Source organism: Bos javanicus, chromosome 12 (assembly GCF_032452875.1).
Source record: "Bos javanicus breed banteng chromosome 12, ARS-OSU_banteng_1.0, whole genome shotgun sequence".
Taxonomy (NCBI): domain Eukaryota; kingdom Metazoa; phylum Chordata; class Mammalia; order Artiodactyla; family Bovidae; genus Bos; species Bos javanicus.
This window is the reverse complement of record NC_083879.1, coordinates 35,510,053-35,533,852: the sequence shown is the minus strand read 5'-3', so window position 1 is coordinate 35,533,852 and position 23,800 is coordinate 35,510,053. Positions and strand designations below refer to the sequence as shown.

The window sequence follows — 23,800 nt, the reverse complement described above, 5'->3', positions numbered from 1 at the left end:
GCTCTCCCCTCCCCTCCATGCTTGGGCATGGCCTTCCATAATCCATCTGCAGTTCGTTCCTTCCTTTATTGACTCTCTGCGTCAGGCTCTGTCCTGAGCCTGGGGAACAGAGACAACCTCTTGGCCCACGTGCAGCTTTTGTTCTTTCTCGTATTCTGTTCACCTCTATCCTGGGGTTGGAGGAAACCTGAGAAAATCAGATACATCTGTGCAAACCATTACAGTATTTAGTAAATCTCCTGGGGGAGGTCCTTTGAGGCTATTCAAATCTCCTGCTTCTCTGAAGTTTCTCCTACTAATTGGAGCATCTGTCAGTGGACCTTTGCTGCACCAGGCCGTTTTCTTTGCTGCATAGTTGACTAATGATCTGTTTGTTGACTAATGAGATGCAGCCAAGAAGGGAGTTCAGAGGTTTAGCTGTCAAGGTGGGATGACAGAGTCCTGACTCTGATGACTGCAGGAGTCTCTGGTTTGGTTAGATCTGCGTTTAGACATATGGAATCTGTCCCCAGAAAGTGTCCTGGCCATTGGTTCTAGGATCAGTCCAGGAACATGTTCAGATCAGATCAGATCAGATCAGTCTCTCAGTCTGTCCCACTCTTTGCTACTCTATGAATTGCAGCACGCCGGGCCTCCCTGTCCATCACCAACTCCCAGAGTTCACTCAGACTCACGTCCATTGAGTCAGTGATGCCATCCAGCCATCTCATCCTCTGTCGTCCCCTTCTCCTTCTGCCCCCAATCCCTCCCAGCATCAGAGTCTTTTCCAATGAGTCAACTCTTCGCATGAGGTGGCCAAAGTACTGGAGTTTCAGCTTTAGCATCATTCCTTCCAAAGAAATCCCAGGGCTGATCTCCTTCAGAATGGACTGGTTGGATCTCCTTGCAGTCCAAGGAACTCTCAAGAGTCTTCTCCAACACCACAGATCAAAAGCATCAATTCTTCGGCACTCAGCTTTCTTCACAGTCCAACTCTCACATCCATACATGACCACAGGAAAAACCATAGCCTTGACTAGACAGACCTTTGTTGGCAAAGTAATGTCTGTGCTTTTGAATATACTATCTAGGTTGGTCATAACTTTCCTTCCAAGGAGGAAGCGTCTTTTAATTTCATGGCTGCAGTCACCATCTGTAGTGATTTTGGAGCCCCCAAAAATAAAGTCTGACACTCTTTCCACTGTTTCCCCATCTATTTCCCATGAAGTGATGGACCGGATGCCATGATCTTCGTTTTCTGAATGTTGAGCTTTAAGCCAACTTTTTCACTCTCCACTTGCACTTTCATCAAGAGGCTTTTGAGTTCCTCTTCACTTTCTGCCATAAGGGTGGTGTCATCTGCATATCTGAGGTTATTGATATTTCTCCCGGCAATCTTGATTCCAGCTTGTGTTTCTTCCAGTCCAGCGTTTCTCATGATGTACTTTGCATATAAGTTAAATAAACAGGGTGACAGTATACAGCCTTGACGAACTCCTTTTCCTATTTGGAACCAGTCTGTTGTTTCATGTCCAGTTCTAACTGTTGCTTCCTGACCTGCATACAAATTTCTCAAGAGGCAGATCAGGTGGTCTGGTATTCCCATCTCTTTCAGAATTTTCCACAGTTTCTTGTGATCCACACAGTCAAAGGCTTTGGCATAGTCAATAAAGCAGAAATAGATGCTTTTCTGGAACTCTCTTGCTTTTTCCATGATCCAGCGGATGTTGGCAATTTGATCTCTGGTTCCTCTGCCTTTTCTAAAACCAGCTTGAACATCAGGAAGTTCACGGTTCACATATTGCTGAAGCCTGGCTTGGAGAATTTTGAGCATTACTTTACTAGCGTGTGAGATGAGTGCAACTGTGCGGTAGTTTGAGCATTCTTTGGCATTGCCTTTCTTTGGGATTGGAATGAAAACTGACCTTTTCCAGTCCTGTGGTCACTGCTGAGTTTTCCAAATGTGCTGGCATATTGAGTGCAGCACTTTCACCGCATCATCTTTCAGGATTTGGAATAGCTCAACTGGAATTCCATCACCTCCACTAGCTTTGTTCGTAGTGATGCTTTCTAAGGCCACCTGACTTCACATTCCAGGATGTCTGGCTCTAGGTCAGTGATCACAGCATCGTGATTATCTGGGTCGTGAAGATCTTTTTTGTACAGTTCTTCTGTGTATTCTTGCCATCTCTTCTTAATATCTTCTGCTTCTGTTAGGGCCATACCATTTCTGTCCTTTATCGAGCCCATCTTTGCATGAAATGTTCCTTTGGTATCTCTGATTTTCTTGAAGACATCCCTAGTCTTTCCCATTCTGTTGTTTTCCTCTATTTCTTTGCATTGATCGCTGAAGAAGGCTTTCTTATCTCTTCTTGCTATTCTTTGGAACTCTGCATTCAGATATTTATATCTTTCCTTTTCTCCTTTGCTTTTCACTTCTCTTCTTTTCACAGCTATTTGTAAGGCCTCCCCAGACAGCCATTTTGCTTTTTTGCATTTCTTTTCCATGGGGATGGTCTTGATCCCTGTCTCCTATACAATGTCACGAACCTCATTCCATAGTTCATCAGGCACTCTATCTATCAGATCTAGGCCCTTAAATCTATTTCTCTCTTCCACTGTATACTCATAAGGGATTTGATTTAGGTCATACCTGAATGGTCTAGTGGTTTTCCCTACTTTCTTCAATTTCAGTCTGAATTTGGCAATAAGGAGTTCATGGTCTGAGCCACAGTCAGCTCCTGGTCTTGTTTTTGCTGACTATAGTATAGAGCTTCTCCATCTTTGGCTGCAAAGAATATAATCAATCTGATTTCGGTGTTGACCATCTGGTGATGTCCATGTATAGAGTCTTCTCTTGTGTTGTTGGAAGAGGGTGTTTGTTATGATCAGTGCATTTTCTTGGCAAAACTCTATTAGTCTTTGCCCTGCTTCATTCCGTATTCCAAGGCCAAATTTGCCTGTTACTCCAGGTGTTTCTTGACTTCCTACTTTTGCATTCCAGTCCCCTATAATGAAAAGGACATCTTTTTCGGGTGTTAGTTCTAAAAGGTCTTGTAGGTCTTCATAGAACCATTCAACTTCAGCTTCTTCAGCGTTACTGGTTGGGGCACAGACTTGGATTACTGTGATATTGAATGGTTTGCCTTGGAAACGAACAGAGATCATTCTATCGTTTTTGAGACTGCATCCAAGTACTGCATTTCGGACTCTTGTTGACCTTGATGGCTACTCCATTTCTTCTGAGGGATTCCTGCCTGCAGTAGTAGATATAATGGTCATCTGAGTTAAATTCACCCATTCCAGTCCATTTCAGTTTGCTGATTCCTACAATGTCGACATTCACTCTTGCCATCTCTTGTTTGACTACTTCCAATTTGCCTTGCTTCATGGACCTGACATTCCACGTTCCTATGCAATATTGCTCTTTACAGCATTGGACCTTGCTTCTATCACCAGTCACATCCACAGCTGGGTATTCTTTTTCTTTGGCTCCATCCCTTCATTCTTTCTGGAGTTATTTCTCCGCTGATCTCCAGTAGCATATTGGGCACCTACTGACCTGGGGAGTTCCTCTTTCAGTATCCTATCATTTTGCCTTCTTGTACTGTTCATGGGGTTCTCAAGGCAAGAAGACTGGTTTGCCATTCCCTTCTCCAGTGGACCACATTCTGTCAGGAACATGTTACTGATTGCATTTAAATTGGGAAAGCCTGGGCTTTGGCTGCTGTCACTGGGAACACTGATTGACTCCCCACCACAAAAGAGCAGGTTTTTAGGAAAAATTACACAGCTATACAGTCTCCATGGCTGTGATCGCTCTGTGACTGCCTTGGAGTGAGAACTGACAAGTTTCTGCTAAACAAAGGCAGAATGGACACACCATTCCAGGCAGGAGAGGGGCACATGCTAAGCTCTTGAGAGTATGTGTGTGGGGTCAGCATTTGAGACTGCCTTGGAGGTCATGCAACCTATGTTAAACCCCCATGTAATACACTCAGGGTCTCTCCTCTGTAGGATTATTTAAAGACAGTTTCCCCAGTCTGCTGATGCCGAAAGCTCAGCTTCTCTGTATACTAGTGCCAAACGGAATCTCAAGACAGAGTTTTGGATGAAGTAGAAAAGAAGGGCTTTATTGCTTTGCCAAGCAAAGAGGGCCACAGCAGACTCCTGCCCTCAAAACCATATGTGCCCACTTGGAGAAGATAGTGAGAGGTCTTATGGCAGTTTTTCTAAGAGGGCATGATCAGCTTGTGGACTGTCTTCTGATGGATCAGCCTTGAAGTCCAGGTGGTCTGGGGTCTATGTGAGCAGCATACCATGGTTAATTGTTAATTTCTCCCACCTGGAGTGGGTCTCAGTAGCTGCTGCTGCTGCTGCTGCTGCTAAGTTGCTTCAGTCGTGTCCGACTCTGTGCGACCCCATAGACGACAGCCCACCAGCCTCCTCCATCCTGGGATTCTCCAGGCAAGAACACTGGAGTGGGTTCTGTAGCTGCAGAATAGCTCAAAGATGCTGTTGTATGTATCTGTTCATGGGAAAATAGGACCTAGCCTCAAGACTGCTCTTGACTGTTTCTGCCTGATCTCTGCATCCCCTCCCTTCCCTAATGAACAACTGCTTGAGTCTGCCCCTTGGAACTCAAGAAAGGGCATGGAAGCTGAATGAAGGCTCCTTGATTACAGGAGTAATCAAAGGGGTGGACGACACAAAGGCCTTGTGCAAGGAGCCCCGCATTCAACTATAAACTTTCTGAAGGCGGGACTAGGTTTCTTTTGCTTTCAAGTGAGCCCAGCACATAGCAGGCAGAAAAGAGGCACTGAATCATATTGACTGAATACTTGAATGACAAGTAACCTGGAATTAATGGTGTCCATGGAGACGAAGGTTCTATCCTTGGGTGGGGAAGATCCAGTGGAGGAAGATATGGCAACCCTCTCTAGTATTCTTGCCTGGGAAATCCCATGGACAGAGCCTGGGGGGATATAGTCCTTGGGGTCACAAAGAGTCAGACATAGCTGAGTGACTGAGCATGCACACGTTTTCCCGTTTTCTCAAACTTCTCATATAACTCTGGTATAGCACAGACTGCTACGTACAGCAGTGACAGTCTTAGTGTTATTAGAATAGTTAAAGCTTATTTATATTATGACATGAAGAAACGTGTGCAAACCAGCTTAGGGATTGAACCATCAAACACTAGAAAGGATAGACTGACTTGGGCAGAGTGGGAAAAAGATGGGTTGTGGTGTCAGTGATTGTGGATTACAGCCCCAGCTTCCTCACTTGTTAGCTGAGTAATACTGTGGGACTTCTCTAAGTTCCCTGAGACTCAAATTTTTTGTCTCTCATGGTAGGAGGGTTAGATGACATTTTATATATATAGGTGTATGGACAGGTATAAATGTAGTATATGTAAAAATATGTAATACATACTTGTATGTATACATGAACTTACAGCTACCTGGGTGTATATAGTGTGAATATTATCCAAGTTTGTCTTCTGTGTCTATAGTTCCTGGCATACAGTCATTTTATCAGTCAGGAGCCACTTTAAATATATCAACAGAGAAAATATAATACAAGGAGACACATAAGCAGGTGTTAGAGTCGAACAGCCACAGGAACTGAGGTCCCACAGAGCAAGCACTTGCAGGAAGAGCTCCCTCCCTGAGGCAGGGGCACACAGAGAAGAGGGGCAGGGTGTTAGGGTGCAGAAGCTTGAAGGAAAGGCCCGGGCTGCCCAGGGAGGGGCACTGGCCAGCAGTGCTGGCTCTGCAGGACTCAAGGAGTTTGTTCTGGGAGCACGAGAATGTTCACAACAGCCAGAACAGCACAAGATTGGTACCGACGGCTGCCATGATGCTGGGCTGGGGTCTGGGGACACTGGCAGGATAGCAGCAAATGGAGCAGGGCCTGTCCTGTGTGTGTGTGTGTAGTGGGGAATTGGAACAGAGATAATAGCAACTAGCAAAATTGTGTGTGTGTGTGTGTGTGTGTGTGTGTGTGTGCAGTGTGTGTGTGGTGGGGAACTGGAACAGAGATAACAGCTTAGCAACTAGCAAAATTGTGTGTGTGTGTGTGTGTGTGTGTGCAGTGTGTGTGTGGTGGGGAGTTGGAACAGAGACAACAGCTTAGGAACTAGCAAAATCACCAAACTTAATCGGGTGCATTCATGATGGTAAGTGCTGTTGAACTCCATGGTGCAATCGAGCACAACTGATTTATCCACTTCCATGGTGTGGCATGTTCAAGCTACTTCCAGATTTGCATGATTTGAAATGATTGATGCTGCAATGAAAATTCCTTCAATTCTGTCTGGATTGAAAAATGTTGTCATTGGGGAGAGCTTATATGATATTCTATAAACCATAAAGGAGTTATTTATGAACACCATTTCTGCCAAGACTGAATGTCTAAATATATGTAAATCCGGACTTCATAAACAACATAAGCAAAGTACCTGCTCCCATTTCATCCTCTTGGAAAGAAAGCTCGCCCACAGGAGGACCAGTGCCTGGGAGAGGGTGTGGGACAGCACAAGCTTGGTCGAGGTTTGGTCCTGATGCTGTTGAGGACATAACCTACCCAACTACATGTTACCTGGAGATTCTGCAAATTAACTTCCTTCAACACTGGACACAACCACAGACTGCAAGTGAATGGTTACCATGGTAGCACCTGTGTTCATTTCCCTGCTGCTGCTGCTACTGCTAAGTCGCTTCAGTCGTGTCAGTCTCTGTGTGACCCCATACACGGCAGCCCACCAGGCACTGCCATCCTTGGGATTCTCCAGGCAAGAACACTGGAGTGGGTTGCCATTTCCTTCTCCAATGAATGAAAGTGAAAAGTGAAATTGAAGTCGCTCAGTCGTGTCCGACTCTTAGCAACCCCATGGACTGCAGCCTACCAGACTCCTCCGCCCATGGGATTTTCCAGGCAAGAGTACTGGAGTGGGGTGCCATTGCCTTCTCCATTTCCCTAGGAGCTGCTAAATGTTTAACTAAGGTATGTCTGCACAGAGCCTCCTACCTTGCTCCTTCAACAAGTCAGTCATTTTTGAAATGTTCTGTGATTTTCTGAGTATTCCTGTTGGTTTTTCTGTTAAAGATCATGCTTGGTTCGTGAGGAAGATAAAGTATTTTGGAAAAGTGAGAGTGCCATCTTGTGGAGCATCCGCGCTGCAGTGCTTTTAATTTAAAGAAGCTGGGGAGTTCTCCCTGCAGCTCATCTGGACCGATGACGTTCTGTAGGCAGGGGGATGGACTGGTGTCGGTCTGCTCCACCTTCTGAGGATGAGAGGTTTCCCTTACACACACAGCTGACCCCTCGTCTACCCTGGGTTGCCTTGTCTCCTGTCTCCTCTTCACGTCAAACCCTGACTTTGCTGTTTGCTGTGTACCTCCTCAGGGAAGAGCTGGAAAATTTCTTTAAAAATCCACATAACCATTACAATTCAGTGGGAAATACCTTTGGCTTAGGAGTATTTACATTTAAAAGTACTTACATTAAAAAAAAAACAAACATTGTTTTAAACAACACATATAAAACAAAATGCGGCTTCTCAGGTGGGGCGAGTGGTAAAGAACCCTCCTGCCAATGCAGGAGACCTAAGAGACACAGCCTTGATCCCTGGGTTGGGAAGATCCCCTGAAGAAGGAAATAGCAGCCCACCCCAGTATTCCTGCCTGGAGAATCCCATGGACAGAGGAGCCTGGTGGGCTACAGTCCATGGGGTCGCAAAGAGTCAGACATGACTTAGTGACTGACCAACCAATCAACAACATAAAATGCACTTCAGTAATTTTTTTTATGTTTATAAATACTTCATAGTTTCCAGGTGGAATACTGAAATTTACATATTACTTTGAAGACAACTAATTTACAGCTCATTTGAAATAAAATATACAAGAAGTCTGTGAGACATAAGGGACAGGTAGGAAACCTGAAATGCTGTCACTTAATCTACCTCCAGGAGCTTTGGGGCTCGCAGGTTGATCTGACCTCGAGTCAGGTTAGACACTGCATGACCAGGTTGTCCATCTTACCAAAGTCAAAGCCTTTAATCCTAGGCCTTCTGACAGATGCCAACATCTCTTTTCGTTAAAGAATACTTTTTTCTTTTTAGGAAGTTCTGCAATGAAAGTTTACTAAGAAATGACTGGATCAGAAAGCAATACAAGGCATCTTTATATTACAAACGAAATCAATGAAGACTTAGAAGGATAAACATCTAGCATTCTAAGAAATGCCCGATTCTCATTGCTCAGAGCAACAGAATTCCCACACTCTTTTTTCTATTAAAGATCTTTTCCTGCTTGTTTCCAGACTTCTTTCACTCCTTTAATGCTTTCTTTCTTCACACATTTCCAGTATTCTTGTATGCCAAGATGCTGTGGCACCTGTCAACCAAAATGAAAACTCGGGGTCAGTGTCTGCAACCTTCTGCCCTGTCGTCTCCATGTACTTGTGGTGCCTGTTCCCCAGCCACCTCCAGAAAGGCCTGGAAGTGATGACACAGAAAGTGCCTGCAGCACAGGTGAAAACCAAAGGGAAAAGGTGAGACATGAAGTGAGGCAAGGGTGGCCTCAGGGGAACCACAGAATGGAGTTTCCTCCCCAAGAAGGGAACAAAGACTGTGGTGACTTTCATATGTTGGTTTTACAATGAAATTATTTCATAATGTGTTCTTTCACCATACTTTATAATGTTTCTGTTTTTTTGGTGAACTTCACTTAGCTACGTGGAATAAAAACGATAAACCTAGACTTTGACTTAACCTTGGCTAAAATTAAAAAAGAAAGAAACTGAGGTCACCATATACTTGATGAGAAGCCTTAGGAAGAAATAACTCACACAAGTACTTTGTGTTTACTATTTATCTCAGTTAAATGAGAAAGCAAAGGTTAGAAAATACTTGGCTCCTTGTGCCCACAGAGCGCAGCACTGCTGGAAACCCACCACTGGAAGCGGCAGGCGGTTTCAGATTATATTTATGGCCTTTTCTGCTCACTGACTTGAATCTCTTCTCTTCAGTATGTTTTTGAGAAATGGCAAAGAGGCCGCGGGGTATGTTACAAGTTAATTGGAAAGGCTGGTTTAATTTCTACAAGTATGATTATTAACTATGAGGTGCTGCCTGTAAATCACTAGTAGAAATAATATCTGTTCATTTTCTATAAATAATGTTTGTAGCAGGAAGATCAATATTCTCTTCTCAGTTGTAAACGAACAGCACTGTTGATGTGAGCTCACCATGGTCTCTCCTGTTCTCACTCCTGCCTCCTCTGGACTAAATTCCTACTTACCCCCTGGACCCTTGTCTTCAGCTTACCGATGTTTCAACTTGCTTTCATGAGTGTTTCTAACAGATTCAAATCTAAACAAAATTCTAAGTTTGATCTGTCCCTCAGTTATAGACTAATATGTGAATGTGAGTGAATCTTGTTAATAGTGAACATTTACTTCAAGTGTTTCAGTCACTACATTAAGTATCATAATAATTCTCTCCAGTAGATTGTATTGGTTCCTTGTTGTACAGATGAGGAATCTGAGGGTCAGAAAAATTATGTAGCTTTTCAAGATCTGGTACTTAATACATGATAGGGCTAGAGCTTGGGTCTTGGTATCTAACTACAACATCCAAATTAAAATTTGGATTGTGGTTCCTGATTCAGATTTTTTTAAAAAAGAAAACAAAAATGGTGGTCCCATCTGTAGGAGATACTTTTGTTGTAATTACTGCTTACAATCTCTTTAAAAATGTTGAAAACTCCATTTAAGACTATACATTAAATCAAATTCTCGGTTTAGTTCCATTCATTTAACTACATATAAACATGCATTTAAAGACTCAAAATCTGTTACCCATAAACCTCGATGCATCCTGTTTTTTAACACCCCAAGAAACTCTTCATGACTCAGACACTCATCACCATCTAAATCGAAGATCTTGAAGACGGTGTCCAGAATATTGTTGGACAGCTCCTGTCCTGTTGCTACTTTGACTGCTCTCTTGAACTCCGCTGAAGGGAGAAAACATAACTCATCAACCACATAAAATAGTCTAAGTTTAAATTTTTATTATTTGAGAAGTAAAAACAACTCTATTTATTTATCATTTGGGAAGTAAAACAACACAAATACTCATCATGAATGTGTTCAAATAATAAATCTGGCTGAGAAACATCAGCAGGCTATTTTAATCTAATCAGTGTTTTGAATATACATTTAAATATTTCCTTCTCCTTCTCAGGGAGAAAAATAAGAAAGCAAAAGCAAAATTAATTGTTAATAAATTGTTTGGCAAATGGTTGTAAATCTAGAATAACCACACTGAATTAACTGAAAGGCCAATCAATTGTTCTTCTGGTAAGTGGTCCCTGGACTGGTATCAATCAGTTAAAGAATAGGGTGACAGTATTCATAGACAGTAAAAATTAAGTGACTCACATAACTTACCTAGTCTGACAGGACGATGAGCTAAACTAAACATCTGCATGGCAATAGCGAAGTCTTCCAAGTGGGTTGCAAAATGACAAAATGACTTGAACTCTTCCAAACTAATGTTCTAAAAGAACAACAAAGTGAGTTTTTATTACAACTTTGTAAACTTATTCAACAATGTTATGACAATAACTGTGAGTCCTCTTTTCTATCATGAAGTCTATGAATGTAGTCTATCAAAGTCTGGGATGGACCCAACTGAGCACAAATGTGTGGATTTTAGAGATTAGGAGGAACCCTCAGATTAAGTGCAGGGCCCTGGATGTGCCAGTGCAGACTGAACACTGCAAGGCTGGGGGCGTGTGTCACAGGCCCACTATCTCCCCTCAAAGGTCCTGAGTGAATTAAACCCTCTGCACATCTATGTTCATCGGGCACTTGTGGATTTCTCGTGTCCCTGCTGTCTCTGCTCCGGTGTCTGAAGGGCTGCCAGGTGACCTGATGCTGGGGGGCAATTCTCAGTGGGTCTTCTGAGCTTCTCACATCTCGTAGACAGAGGCCCAGCCACTATTCTACTCCAGGGTCTTTCCAGGATATCTGCACAGTGAACAGCCTGGAGCAGACACAGTTGTCTCCCTCAGAGCAGGGGCGACCGCACCTACTATCCTTCATGAAGGATTTGGGCTCCTCGGCTGTGGCGCAAACCCACCTCATGGGCCCTGGGGGACAGACGTGGTGCCTGGGCGGCCTTCAGACTAGACAATAACCTTTTCTGGCTCTGACCTGGCAGGTTTGGGTCTTCTGTTGGCACCCAGAAAGTGACACAGGCTAACTTGCAGAGACAAAATCTCCATTAGTAATTAACACACAGGTATCTGAGATCCCATTTTCTACATTAAATACGGTAGAATGTCAGACCCTTCCAGGGTCTTGATTTTTAAAGATCTCATCATATAAATTAAAGAAATTGGTCTATTACTTGTGATGCCACTAATTCCTCCATTTTGTTAATTTTTCCTTTTGATTTTGATAATTTGGGGGGAGTGAGGAAGGCAACAGATTTCTATATTTTATGCAGTAATTTAATCAATTTCAAAATAAGGCTTTTGGGTTTTACTTAGTATGTATACCCACTCTCAGAGATTGTTTCCAAGTTTTCTTCCATACTTACTCAGTTTTCTCTTTAACTTTAGTTCTTTGATCCACCTCAAGTTTATTTCTGAGTCATGAGGGAGGCAGAGGTCACCTTCATTTCTCCCTCAGATGCCCAGTGAATTACCCCAGTTCCATTTAATTCACAGTTTTTTTATGCAACCAATTTATAATCTGAGTTTACACATACTAAATTTCTGTATTTGTATCTATCTCTGACTTTATTTTCTGTTCAACTTATTTGTCAAATTCATTGTCAGTCACACTGTTTTAGTTCTGATGTTTGGTGCTGTATTTTAATATCTCAGCTTTCTTTTTAAAAAGACTTAATTTTTTTTTAGAGCAGTTTTGGGTTCACAGCAAAATTATAGGGAAGGTGCAGAGGTTTCCCTGTCCCTTAGCCCCCTCAGCAGTGTCACACAGACTTGTGGCTTGTCTGGCTCCCTCCCAAGAATTCGAGACTGTTTTATGGATGTCAGTTGGTGGTCACGGTACCTGGTACACCCCTGAGCCCTGTGCACTCAGGACCACACAGCTCTGCCTCCCTTCAGTTAGCTAGGGCCTTCAGGCCATCAGTCGAGCAGTAGCTCAGTGTGACATCTCCACGCCTAAACATTTGTTTGCTGGAACGTGGTTCACTCCTTTCTTTTCTGGATGGTTTCTGGCAGATGGTGGTGCTCCTTGGGGGCAGAGCCTTGGAGAGTCTGGTCCCCAAGCAAAGATGTGGGCAGTTCTACCCCCGGCCCACCACGGACGAGCAGCATGACTGAGAAGGTTGCTGTTCTGTGTCGGCCATGGGGTGTCCAGGGCTGATGTTTTGGTGCAGCAAACCAAGGCCGTGCAGACTGACATGACACTATACTTAGGGGTTATTCAAGGGACAACTGCCATGTTTGTAATACTAAGAGGTTCTGTTCAAAAGCAGGGGATGTCTCTACTGTTAGATGAGTTATTTCTTCTAACCAAGGTTTAAAGGTTTTTCTATATATTTCTTATTAAATATATTTCTAATTGTTATGTATGTCTATTGTAATTATAAATGAAACCTTCATTGTATTTCATTATATTTTCCCTCATCACAGAGATAGCTTTAAAAAAATTATATAAAAACACATCCCCATGTCAAAAAAAATTTTTTTGGCACAATAAAGTTAAAAAAAAAAATCACTTGAGGGTCCCCTGATAATCCCGTAGCTAAGATTCCATGTTCTGGGCCTGGGATTGATCCCTGGTCTGGGAACTAAGTTCCACATGCCGCAACTAAAGATTCCACATGTGGCAACTAAGACCTGGCACAGCCAAATAAATAAATAAAAATAAATATTAAAAAAAAATCACTTGAAATCTTACCACTGTTCATTAATCATTACTAGCAGTTTGGCAATCATCATTTCATGCATCATATAATTACATAACAGAGAGTTGCTCAGTCTTGATTAATTTGGAAGCTACTTTACTGAATTCTATCAATGTCTAACTTATCATTTCATCTTCATCAGAAGCATTATAAAAAGGCACACCAACCTCTCCTGCTGACAGCTTCTCTCTCACATTTTTCCAATAAACATCTTTATTTTCAGTGTTAGTGAAAAAAAGGAGCCACTCTGCAAAGTCTTCTTTTCTCATGAAACTCAAACCTTTTGAGAACTGAAGGAACTCCATTTCTTGGACTTCCGCCTGTAAGTTTTCCATAAACCTAAATGTTGGAATACGAGATGGACGTCAGGACTTGTGGCTTCACCTTAGTGCTGTAATTAAGCGTGTGTCCACTCAGGAGCATGGGCACCCTGAGCAGTATCCCACGAGTTTCAATATACTGCAGGTCTCCAACCATTTGTCCACCAGATCACACTTAGCAAACTGTCAGATTCAGTGTTGGAACCCAGGTTTGTCTAAATCACAGATACTTTTTCAAAATACAATACTGTTTCTTTAAATGAGAATACTAATATCTACACTAATACCATAATTAGGTACCACAACAGTGTCTCTTGGTATCACCTTCCTTGTCTTTCCTGGAGACACACAAGCTCTATGTCTTTATGAAATAGTATCCTTCATCTTCATGAAGATCTACAAAAAAGATCTTCACGACCCAAATAATCACGATGGTGTGATCACTGACCTAGAGCCAGACATCTTGGAATCTGAAGTCAAGTGGGCCTTAGAAAGCATCACTACGAACAAAGCTAGTGGAGGCGATGGAATTCCAGTTGAGCTATTCCAAATCCTGAAAGACGATGCTGTGAAAGTGCTGCACTCAATATGCCAGCACATTTGGAAAACTCAGCAGTGACCACAGGACTGGAAAAGGTCAGTTTTCATTCCAATCCCAAAGAAAGGCAATGCCAAAGAATGCGCAAACTACCGCACAGTTGCACTCATCTCACATGCTAGTAAAGTAATGCTCAAAATTCTCCAAGCCAGGCTTCAGCAATAAGTGAACCGTGAACTTCCTGATGTTCAAGCTGGTTTTAGAAAAGGCAGAGGAACCAGAGATCAAATTGCCAACATCCGCTGGATCATGGAAAAAGCAAGAGAGTTCCAGAAAAGCATCTATTTCTGCTTTATTGACTATGCCAAAGCCTTTGACTGTGTGGATCACAAGAAACTGTGGAAAATTCTGAAAGAGATGGGAATACCAGACCACCTGACCTGCCTCTTGAGAAACCTGTATGCAGGTCAGGAAGCCACAGTTAGAACTGGACATGGAACAAGAGACTGGTTCCAAATAGGAAAAGGAGTACGTCAAGGCTGTATATTGTCACCCTGTTTATTTAACTTATATGCAGAGTACATCATGAGAAACGTTGGACTGGAAGAAACACAAGCTGGAATCAAGATTGCCGGGAGAAATATCAATAACCTCAGATATGCAGATGACACCACCCTTATGGCAGAAAGTGAAGAGAAACCAAAAAGCCTCTTGATGAAGGTGAAAGTGGAGAGTGAAAAAGTTGGCTTAAAGCTCAACATTCAGAAAACGAAGATCATGGCATCCGGTCCCATCACTTCATGGGAAATAGATGGGGAAACAGTGGAAAGAGTGTCAGACTTTATTTTTCTGGGCTCCAAAATCACTGACTGCAGTTGGTGACTGCAGCCATGAAATTAAAAGATGCTTACTCCTTGGAAGGAAAGTTATGACCAACCTAGATAGCATATTCAAAAGCACAGACATTACTTTGCCAACAAAGGTCTGTCTAGTCAAGGCTATGGTTTTTCCTGTGGTCATGTATGGATGTGAGAGTTGGACTGTGAAGAAGGCTGAGCGCCGAAGAATTGATGCTTTTGAACTGTGGTGTTGGAGAAGACTCTTGAGAGTCCCTTGGACTGCAAGGAGATCCAACCAGTCCATTCTGAAGGAGATCAGCCCTGGGATTTCTTTGGAAGGAATGATGCTAAAGCTGAAACTCCAGTACTTTGGCCACCTCATGCCAAGAGTTGATTCATTGGAAAAGACTCTGATGCTGGGAGGGATTGGGGGCAAGAGGAGAAGGGGACGACAGAGGATGAGATGGCTGGATGGCATCATTGACTCGATGGACGTGAGTCTGGGTGGGCTCCGGGAGTTGGTGATGGACAGGGAGGCCTGGCATGCTGTGATTCATGGGGTCGCAAAGAGTCAGACACGAGTAAGCGACTGATCTGATCTGATCTGATCCTTTATCAGATAGGCTGTAAGGAGGAGGCTGAGACAAAGGACAGAAAAGGCAACATCTTTCTAAGGAAGATGTTCTATAGAAACATCACAGTCCTATAGAAACCAAACTAAAATCTCCACACTCACATGAAGAGCTTCTTGTGGAATTTCTAGGATTAATTTGGGCAGTTAAAAAATTATGTGTTTATAATATATTATACATGCATATATATAAAACATACAATATATGGGAGCTATTTTCTGTTACTTTACAACTTATGAAAAATTTTAAAGGCTTAAATTTTAAAGATTATTGAATTCTAACTCAGTACACCCATAATTTTAACTTTAGGGTACCCTACTCCATCTAACAGACAAGTTCCTGTAAAAGTGCATTTAAAGCATTCTCTGTTTACTGCATCTTTTTTAAAAACTGCATAATGGTATAACACATTTCACAGGGCCCACTACTTACAGAAACTCTAATTCAAAAAGTTTAAAGAAAATAAATAAATTTAAATTAAAACAAAATAAAAAAATAAAACCACATTTCCTGGTTCTCAAAAAAAAAAAAAGAAAGTTTATTAAATACTTCAGATTTATTAAAAAAAAAAAAAAGTAAAAAATAATGTGATTTCTCTGTGGCTCAGGAATTTACATACTACATACGTTTGTATTAGATATAATACATGTTTATATGTATTAGCTATGATTATTTTCATTTACTCCTCAATTTGAAGGAGTTTTGTTGGTTTCTTGTTTGCCTAGTCTAGCTTAATGATGCCATGTCATCTTTCGCTGTTATAAAACAGAAAAAAAGAGAAATAAAATATTTTTCTCCTGCAAAAAAAAAAAAAAGTTTAAAGAATTCTAAGTGAAATTATTCCCTTTAAACAATCACCAAGCCCAATGATTTTATCTCCTAACTGTGTCTTGTCTCTCACAGGATCCCTCCTTTGCTGTTACCCCTGTCCTGCCAGAGTAAGCCCATCTGACCAGCACCTTCCACAGCCCCCTTCAGGGCCTCCCTCATGGGTGTAACTCAAGCCCCAGGACACAGGGCCTCCGCCCTCACCTCCATCCTCCCCTTTTATTTCTACCAGACCCAGCCTCTCTGATTCCTGCACAAGGCACATGTTCTCACACCTCTGTGTCCTTCCTTGCTGTTCTCTGTCCCTTGGTCTCTCCCTGCACAAACCATTTCTATCTGGTTAACTGATGTATTTTGAACATAGTAACTTTAGTTTACACTTCATAGGTTCTGCTCTCAGAGATACTATAGAGACCCATACATAGTATCTGGTCTTATGGTATGCAGTTCTGGGACATAAATACATGTATTCAGTTGTTTCTTTACTTCTTAGCTATAAAATTCCCCTAAATATTTGCATTTACCTTCGAAATTCTTTATAATGAAGTTTTCTTTCTCCTCTTTTTCCAAAGAAACGTATCTGAAGTGTTGTGTTAATTTCAGGTTCTTGTACCGTTTGTTCCTATAAAAAAATGATAGAATAATTTGAAGTAAATTATAACCAAGAACAGAAATGGATCCTGGAGCCTGGACAATTTCTAGGACAATACCTACAAAAGATTTCTGTAACAACAACAAAGTGCATAAAATAGATGCAACCCTTCTGTCCATCACTCTACACCTGTGCTCAAGAGGAGGAGAACACCCATGGCTAAACACTGAGAGGACTCAGGAGATCTCTGCAGAGAACAAACTCTGGATCAGGCCAACAAGAGAGCTTACAGCAGAAGATTAGTTATTTCAAAACGTGCCCCCTGGGCACTTTCTAATGAAGCAGGACTGAGAGAATTAAAGCAGGGAAGTCTGGAACCTTTTGCAGGATGCTAGAAATCTGAAAAACACTAGCTTTTCCTAATTACAAGGTCCCCAGGTGAGGAGTCCATTCAAGACAGTGAGAAGCAGGTTCAGAGACTTCCTCCTTCACAATATCAATCAAACAAACAAACAAAATCAGAACAGCTAAAAAGATGATCAGCAGCAACTAAACAACAAAGGGGGTACACATGTAAACCAAATCATCTGAAAAAGAACAGCTAGAGAAAGACAGGCTGGATACAGGTGTTCCCCAATCCTGTCCCCACCGCCCAGAATCAGTGGCAGGCAGGTGACTATTGTGTGGGAGTGGGAGAACTCATGAGAACCTGGGCTGTAGAGGGGCAGGCAGCTGGCATGGGGGCTGGGGCAGAGGATGGGCCAGCTCCCGCGACTTCACATATTCGGGCACCATTCAGCTGAGGGATAGTCGGGACCCAGAGAGAAAAATGTGCTTGGAGGGTGGACGGGGCTGTGGTCCAGGGCCTTAAATGGGAACCCAGGAGAGCAAGTGCACTGTGTCCTCTAGCGAGCGCTGCAGGACAGGGGTCACAACCCTACACCTGCAGCTCAGAGCCAGAAAGGTAACTGGGTTCAGACAGGGTGGGCACAAGGACAAGTTCACCAATGCTCCGCCAGGCAGAGAGTCAGTCAGCCAGGCAAGCGCTGGGCCTGTCTTCCAGCCCAGGGTGCACTGTCCCCATGGCAGAGACCACACGATGCAGGCCGCTAGGTGCCCTTGGCTCCCAGGGTTGGCCCAGGGGAAGTGGCAGCAGGTGCTGAGAAGAGCCTGAAGCGGGGACATAGACCAGGGTCACTGGAGGAGGGTTCTGCCCTGTACACATAGTCTGGGTGAATCTTCTGAGCTCTGGATCATGTGAATATGGCAAATCTATTTAAAATAGAAAAATTAAGTTACTGGTAATTTTCACAACTATCTGGGAATACTTATTTGAAAAAATGGGATGGAGAAGCTACTCTTAACAACATCTGCTTGGAAATACTCAATTTATTTGCAAATACCTGGCATTCCGTTTCATCGGTTATTGCTGTCTTCAAGTCATCCTGTTTACTTATGATCTTCTGCAGCTAGGAAGAGGGCAAACAAGAATTCAGGTGCAGGTCTACTGGATTTTTAAAAGCAACCTAAAAGACAAATGCTAAGTTTCTATTATAAAATGTATACTAGTTATTTGTTAAATAATAAATTATTTTTGCCTTATGACTAATAGTTTTTTCCCCTTAGATCACACAAGAATCAAAAATGAAAATGGATATGCAAGTATTATTACATTTATTCCAATTTGGGTCATCTTTTCTCCTAAGAAAGCTGGCTCACTTAATACAGTCTAAAAGCGTCACATTAAGGTATAAAAACATCATGATTATCCTCATCTCCATGAGAATTTTTATTCTCTTCTCTTCCTATCTCCTCTATCTTTTCTCTATCTCCTCTCTTCTTTTTCTATCTCTGATGCCTCATGGACACATTTTAAGTACCCAGCTATTCATATCCTATAAATGTTCTTCCCTTGTCTCTTAATGCATTTATAAAGCATTAAAACAATTTAAAGGCCTACATCTTTCTACTAATTATGAAACTATCAATAGTACCTTCATACCGAATACATTTTTAAAAAACCTACCTACCTTTCAGAATCATTTGTACCAATCCTCACATGGAAAGCAAATTTAAAAAAAAAAAATTTTTTTTTTTTAAATTAAATGTAGACAAAATCTCATACTATGGATCCAAATCCATTAGGAGACAAACCTTTGCCCATTTTTTCCTAGGCTATTTCTTTGTTAGTATTGAAAAATACTGCCAACTAAATTGCAAATTATTTCAAATGCAGCTGCTTCTATGAGATTTGTTTTAGGCATATGGTGTATCTCTAGTTCTCTAAAGCCCTCAAACTTTTCAACATTCTCCCCTTATTTATTATTATTCTCCCCTTTATTCCCCCCCAACCCCACTTATTTCAGGGAATAAAGCTGAAAAACTTTTGTTTTATCCTTTATTTTTAAATTGACAACTAACATACTGCCAAGTTCAATACCCAAACATTTCTTGCTTTGTTTCCCACACCTCCTAAGGTTTTTATTATGGCTTTCCTGATAGCTCAGTTGGTAAAGAATCCATCTACAAGGCAGGAGACCCCAGTTCGATTTCTGGGTTGGGAAGATCCCTTGGAGAAGGGATAGGCTACCCATTCCAGTATTCTTGGGCTTCCTTTGTGGCTCAGCTGGTAAAGAATTCTGCAATGTGGGAGACCTGGGTTCGATCCCTGAGTTGGGAACATCCCCTGGAGAAGGGAAAGGCTACCCACTCCAGTATTCTGGCCTGGAGAATCCCATGGACTGTATAGTCTATGGGGTCACAAAGAGTCAGACACAACAGAACAACTTTCACTTTTTCATGGAGAATTTCAGACACAGCAGAGACTCCTGTAACAACCCAACATACATGCATTACGCAGCCTCCACAGTTAGCTGCATCCAGCCATTTCTGGTCCATTCTCCTACCCACTCCCTGCCCCACCCACCCCTTGCCCTATCCATCCTGAAGATACTCTCTTATGAGCTTTCCCAGAAGCTTCTGGTTTCAGTTTACATGTGTATCTCAAATATATTTTTGTGTATGGTGTGAGGGAGGGGTTGTGGCTAATGTTTTCCACGTATATATCCTATCCATTTGTTCTTCTGTCATCTGTTGAAAAGACTTTGCTTTTCCCATTAACTGATCTGGTGTCTTTACTGAAAATCAAGTGATCATATAAGTGTGGACTCTACGCTCCACTGTCAACCTGTCCATCCTTTGGGCAATGTCATAGTGTCGGTGTCACTGTAGCTCTGAAGTATCTTAAAGTCAAGCGGAGAAAGTCATTGGATTTGTTCTTGATGTGGGTCATGACCGCAGAGGACTAGGTACTGCTCAAACGACTGTTCTAAGTGCTGGAACACAGTGGTCATGGACAGAGAGTGTCCCTGCTCTCACTGAGCTTAAGTTCTAATGGGCCAGAGGTAACCAACAAGCGAACGAACAAACAGGAGAATTTCAGACAGTGTCAAGTGCTGTGACCAGAAAAATGAAGTAGGGTAACAGGACTCGGAGATACTGGGCAGGGGCTTCTATTAAGACTGGCTTCTTCTGGAGAGTTCTCTGTGAGGACAGGGCATCTGGGTGGAGCTCTGAGTAACTAGCTATGAAAGGAGTAGGGCAAGGCCCTCTAGGCAGAGGAAGAACTGTTTCTGGTAGAAACAGAGGTGCTTTGTTAGACCAAAAAAGAGTACGTTTTTTTAACATTAGTGGTGAAAAAAGCCAGGAGGACACATTCAAACATACATTTTGAATGTCTAAGAAAATACAGCCAAAATGACCAACTTCATACTGATCCATATTTTCAATTTCAGGCTGAAAATGAAGAAAAGTGTAACACATAGGTCAATTTAACTGATTTTTGCTTTCAGGATGGATCATGAGAATTTAAATTCTGGAGTAAGAACACTATTCCAGAATTAAGAAGAGTGAATTCTACTGAAGGTCTTTGCATTTAATAATATCTCGAGCAGGAATATGTAGCATTCTAAAATGATAACCTCACTGCATTAAAAGCACAGCCCTTCCCACCAGTGTGGGAGAAATGTGAAGTCAGAGGACCACCTAAGGAGAAATTCACACTAGTAAACAGACTTGTCATCAACCTATTGTTTAAAGAAATTGCACTAAAATCCTGGCACTCATCCCAATAAGCAGATGCACCATCTATCAAGGCAAAAGACTAATAAATTGCTTTACTATTACCGGCTTTGATCATTGGTGGTGGTGTTTGTTACTATCTGACAGAGTGGATACTGGCTATACTGGCTTATACACAAAGTGGCTATTTTACTTACTCTTGGGATGAAGATGTGAACAATACACCAACCAACACAGCCAAGAGATCAGGATGGTAATAAGAAAGGGGTGTACCACATCACACAGAAGTCATAAACTAAGAATTTTATATTTGGGGATATTTTCACAAGACTTCATAGAAATCTATCACTTTCCATTTGCTGTTCCAAGTCAATCTGTTATATTGATCTTTAGGGTATTAAAGTAATTTTCATTACTTTTCTAGCACTTATGGTGGGAAGAGCAACAAGTAAAATTCACTGGAGAAACATTCAGATAAGTTGGAAGAAGGAACAAACACACAAAATCCTGCCTTTTAAACTCTACTTTTTTGACCTGGAAAGAGTTGTTGGTTCTTTCAATAAAATTTCAAGCAGAAGATGCTATATACCTAGGCTTCCTAATACAATCATCATGGAAATGAAATAATTATTCAAATAATTAATGTAAGCATAGTTTTTTTCTCCTCTACACTGTTTAAGTCAACAAACTATCATGCTCCATGGGTTATCAAATTTAGTGTTTTATTCCTGGGATCAGCACAAAGAACCTTTTACGGGCTTAGAAGGTTGAGCTTTATAAACTGAAAAAAAAAAAAAAAAATCAGTGATGTATTCTAACATAATTCTTTTTCTTGTTTTCTTAATTCATGGAAATGCTAAGAATTTCCCAAACATCTAAGAAAAAAATGTAGTGTTCAGAAAGTGGTTCTGTAAATTTAGAGTGTTCAACTATTATGTTAAAAAAAAAAAGTACTTGAAAAGCTTTCAAGGTGAGTGTGCTCAAGATGAGATATGGTGATACAAGCAACTGGATGCTTCAAACAGGTGCAGACGGGATCCCTCAGGAAATCCCTGTAATAAGAGCCATCCACAGGCTTTGCAAATTTACTAAAATAATTGATTTTATGTATAAGAAACTCTCAAAGATTAGAAACAAAGGATATAGCCAGAAAGCTCGTAAGCAGGAAATGCACTGATAAATCAGTTGGGATCCTGTAAAAATTAGGTTTACAAACATTTAACGTCTTTAGAAACCATGTGGGAGAGGGTGTACAGTAGGTGAATAAAGTGAACGCCATGAACGTGTGAGTGGGCAGGGAGTGAAGCCGAGGTGAACAGCTCCGTGTTTCAGTCGCACGTGCAGCCAGTGTTAGTAGCTGCTCAGTTACTTTAAAAAGTCTATTAACCTGGGGAATCATTTGAAAAAATAAAGATACCAACATAACAGATACTTAAGTAAGTAACATCCATTTTAGAACCAAAGATAAGTAGGTAAGTAAAAAATTGTTGTTACATCCCACCAAAATAAAGAAAAATAAAACCTTAAGCCTTCATGAAGAATATAAGGGAAAATGAAAAAACCACAATAGGTATAAATTGGTGCAAATTTTACTTATCTACATCCATTTTAGAACCTTTTCTTCCAGTGATTGAAATTGTTATTATTCTTGTATATAAAAGATAATTTATCATCTGCAGTTTTTAGTTTCATTTTCATTAAAGTGCAGCAAAAATACAAAGAAAAACAGGTGAAATTAATATCTCAGAATTATGACTTTACCATGTATTCCATATAAAAATCAAGGTACTTTACATTCCTTTCTTTTTTCTTCAAAATCCAGTGTGTATTTTACACAAGACATTCAGGTAATATATGCATAGGAAAGATAGGCACACCTTGTTTTAGTGTGCTTTGTTGATTTTGTGTTTCTTTACAAATTGAAGATTTGTGGCAACATTGTCGGATGTTAGCATTTATCAGCAATAAAATGTTTAAATTAAGGCATGTGCATTTTTTTTTTGAGATATAATGCTATTCCACACTTAATAGACCACAGTATAATTTCCACCTTCCCTAAAAAACTGAAACATTTGTGTGACTTGCTTTATTTTACTGAGATGGTCTGGCCCACAATCCAATTTCTCCAAAACCCACAATTTCTCCAGGGTGTACCTGTACTTGATCTGCATTTAGGTTTCATATAAAAGCAAATAAAAAGTAAATAAAGGTAAAAATTAAAAAGTAGATTCACATACTCAAGCTGTTTCAAACATACTTGAGAATCTGCTAATACCTGAAGTGAATGTCAGTTTTTCAATGTAAGTTTTAGATGAACTAAAACTTAGAAACTCAGGTTTCTTAGTCACAGTTATTATTTCAAGGGTTTAACAGTCCCACGTGCTACTGGCTACTTAATTGAATGTAAGTTAAGTACAGACTCCCACTTTTATATATAATTTCAACAAGCTTTGTTCTCTCTCTTCCCAGTACACTGGAGACTGGAAGAAAAGCACAGATGAAAGAGCTGAGGTGTTTTCTCCATAAAGTGCTCCTCTAGATGAAGAACACCGAGCTCTGCCTAGCATTCTCCCTACTGTTTACATGCACTGACGCACTTCTGAACGTTACTGCCAACTTCCTTGGAGTGGAGTGAGATTTACTGCTGCCATGTTACAGAGTTATGTATTGAGAAACATAATTTAAGCATATTTTCAGCTTTTCAATTATGAGCCTGCACAGATCCCTAGAAAATTTGCACCAATTTATACCTATTGTGGCTTTTTCATTTTCCCTCATATTCTTCATGAAGGTTTAAGGTTTTATTTTTCTTATTCTGTTTTTTGGTGGGATGTAACAACAATTTTTTACTTATCTATGAAGCCCTTTCTGTTGTATTATCATTTGCTGAAATCATAAAAATAAAATGCTACAAAATGCAGGCGCTTCAGCTCATTTCCCCTTCCAGAATCCTACTCCTGTTCTGTAACTGTTTCCTCAAGGCTGTATTATAGCAATTTTAGTATTTTTGAATGTATATAGAAGTTTTTGACACTTC

At 41.1% G+C, this 23,800-nt stretch overlaps 1 protein-coding gene and 1 long non-coding RNA gene across 3 annotated transcripts in view; one reads left to right on the top strand and one right to left on the bottom strand.

Moving 5' to 3' along the window:
• Positions 1–7,780: 7,780 nt before the first annotated feature.
• MICU2 (mitochondrial calcium uptake 2) overlaps positions 7,781–23,800 on the bottom strand; it is a 53,757-nt gene continuing 37,737 nt past the window's right edge. For both annotated transcript variants that reach the window (XM_061434972.1, XM_061434974.1), the window contains 6 exons: positions 18,087–18,152; positions 16,616–16,713; positions 13,102–13,273; positions 10,441–10,549; positions 9,847–10,004; positions 7,781–8,381 (listed from right to left, as the gene is read on the bottom strand). In XM_061434972.1, coding sequence (XP_061290956.1) covers positions 8,280–8,381; positions 9,847–10,004; positions 10,441–10,549; positions 13,102–13,273; positions 16,616–16,713; positions 18,087–18,152 — 705 coding nt within the window. In that variant the 3' untranslated portion in view covers positions 7,781–8,279. The remainder of the gene's footprint in view (positions 8,382–9,846; positions 10,005–10,440; positions 10,550–13,101; positions 13,274–16,615; positions 16,714–18,086; positions 18,153–23,800) is intronic.
• Positions 8,376–23,681, top strand: LOC133258424 (uncharacterized). The gene is made up of 2 exons (XR_009740017.1): positions 8,376–8,538; positions 23,233–23,681. It is a non-coding gene; the product is annotated as an uncharacterized LOC133258424 (long non-coding RNA).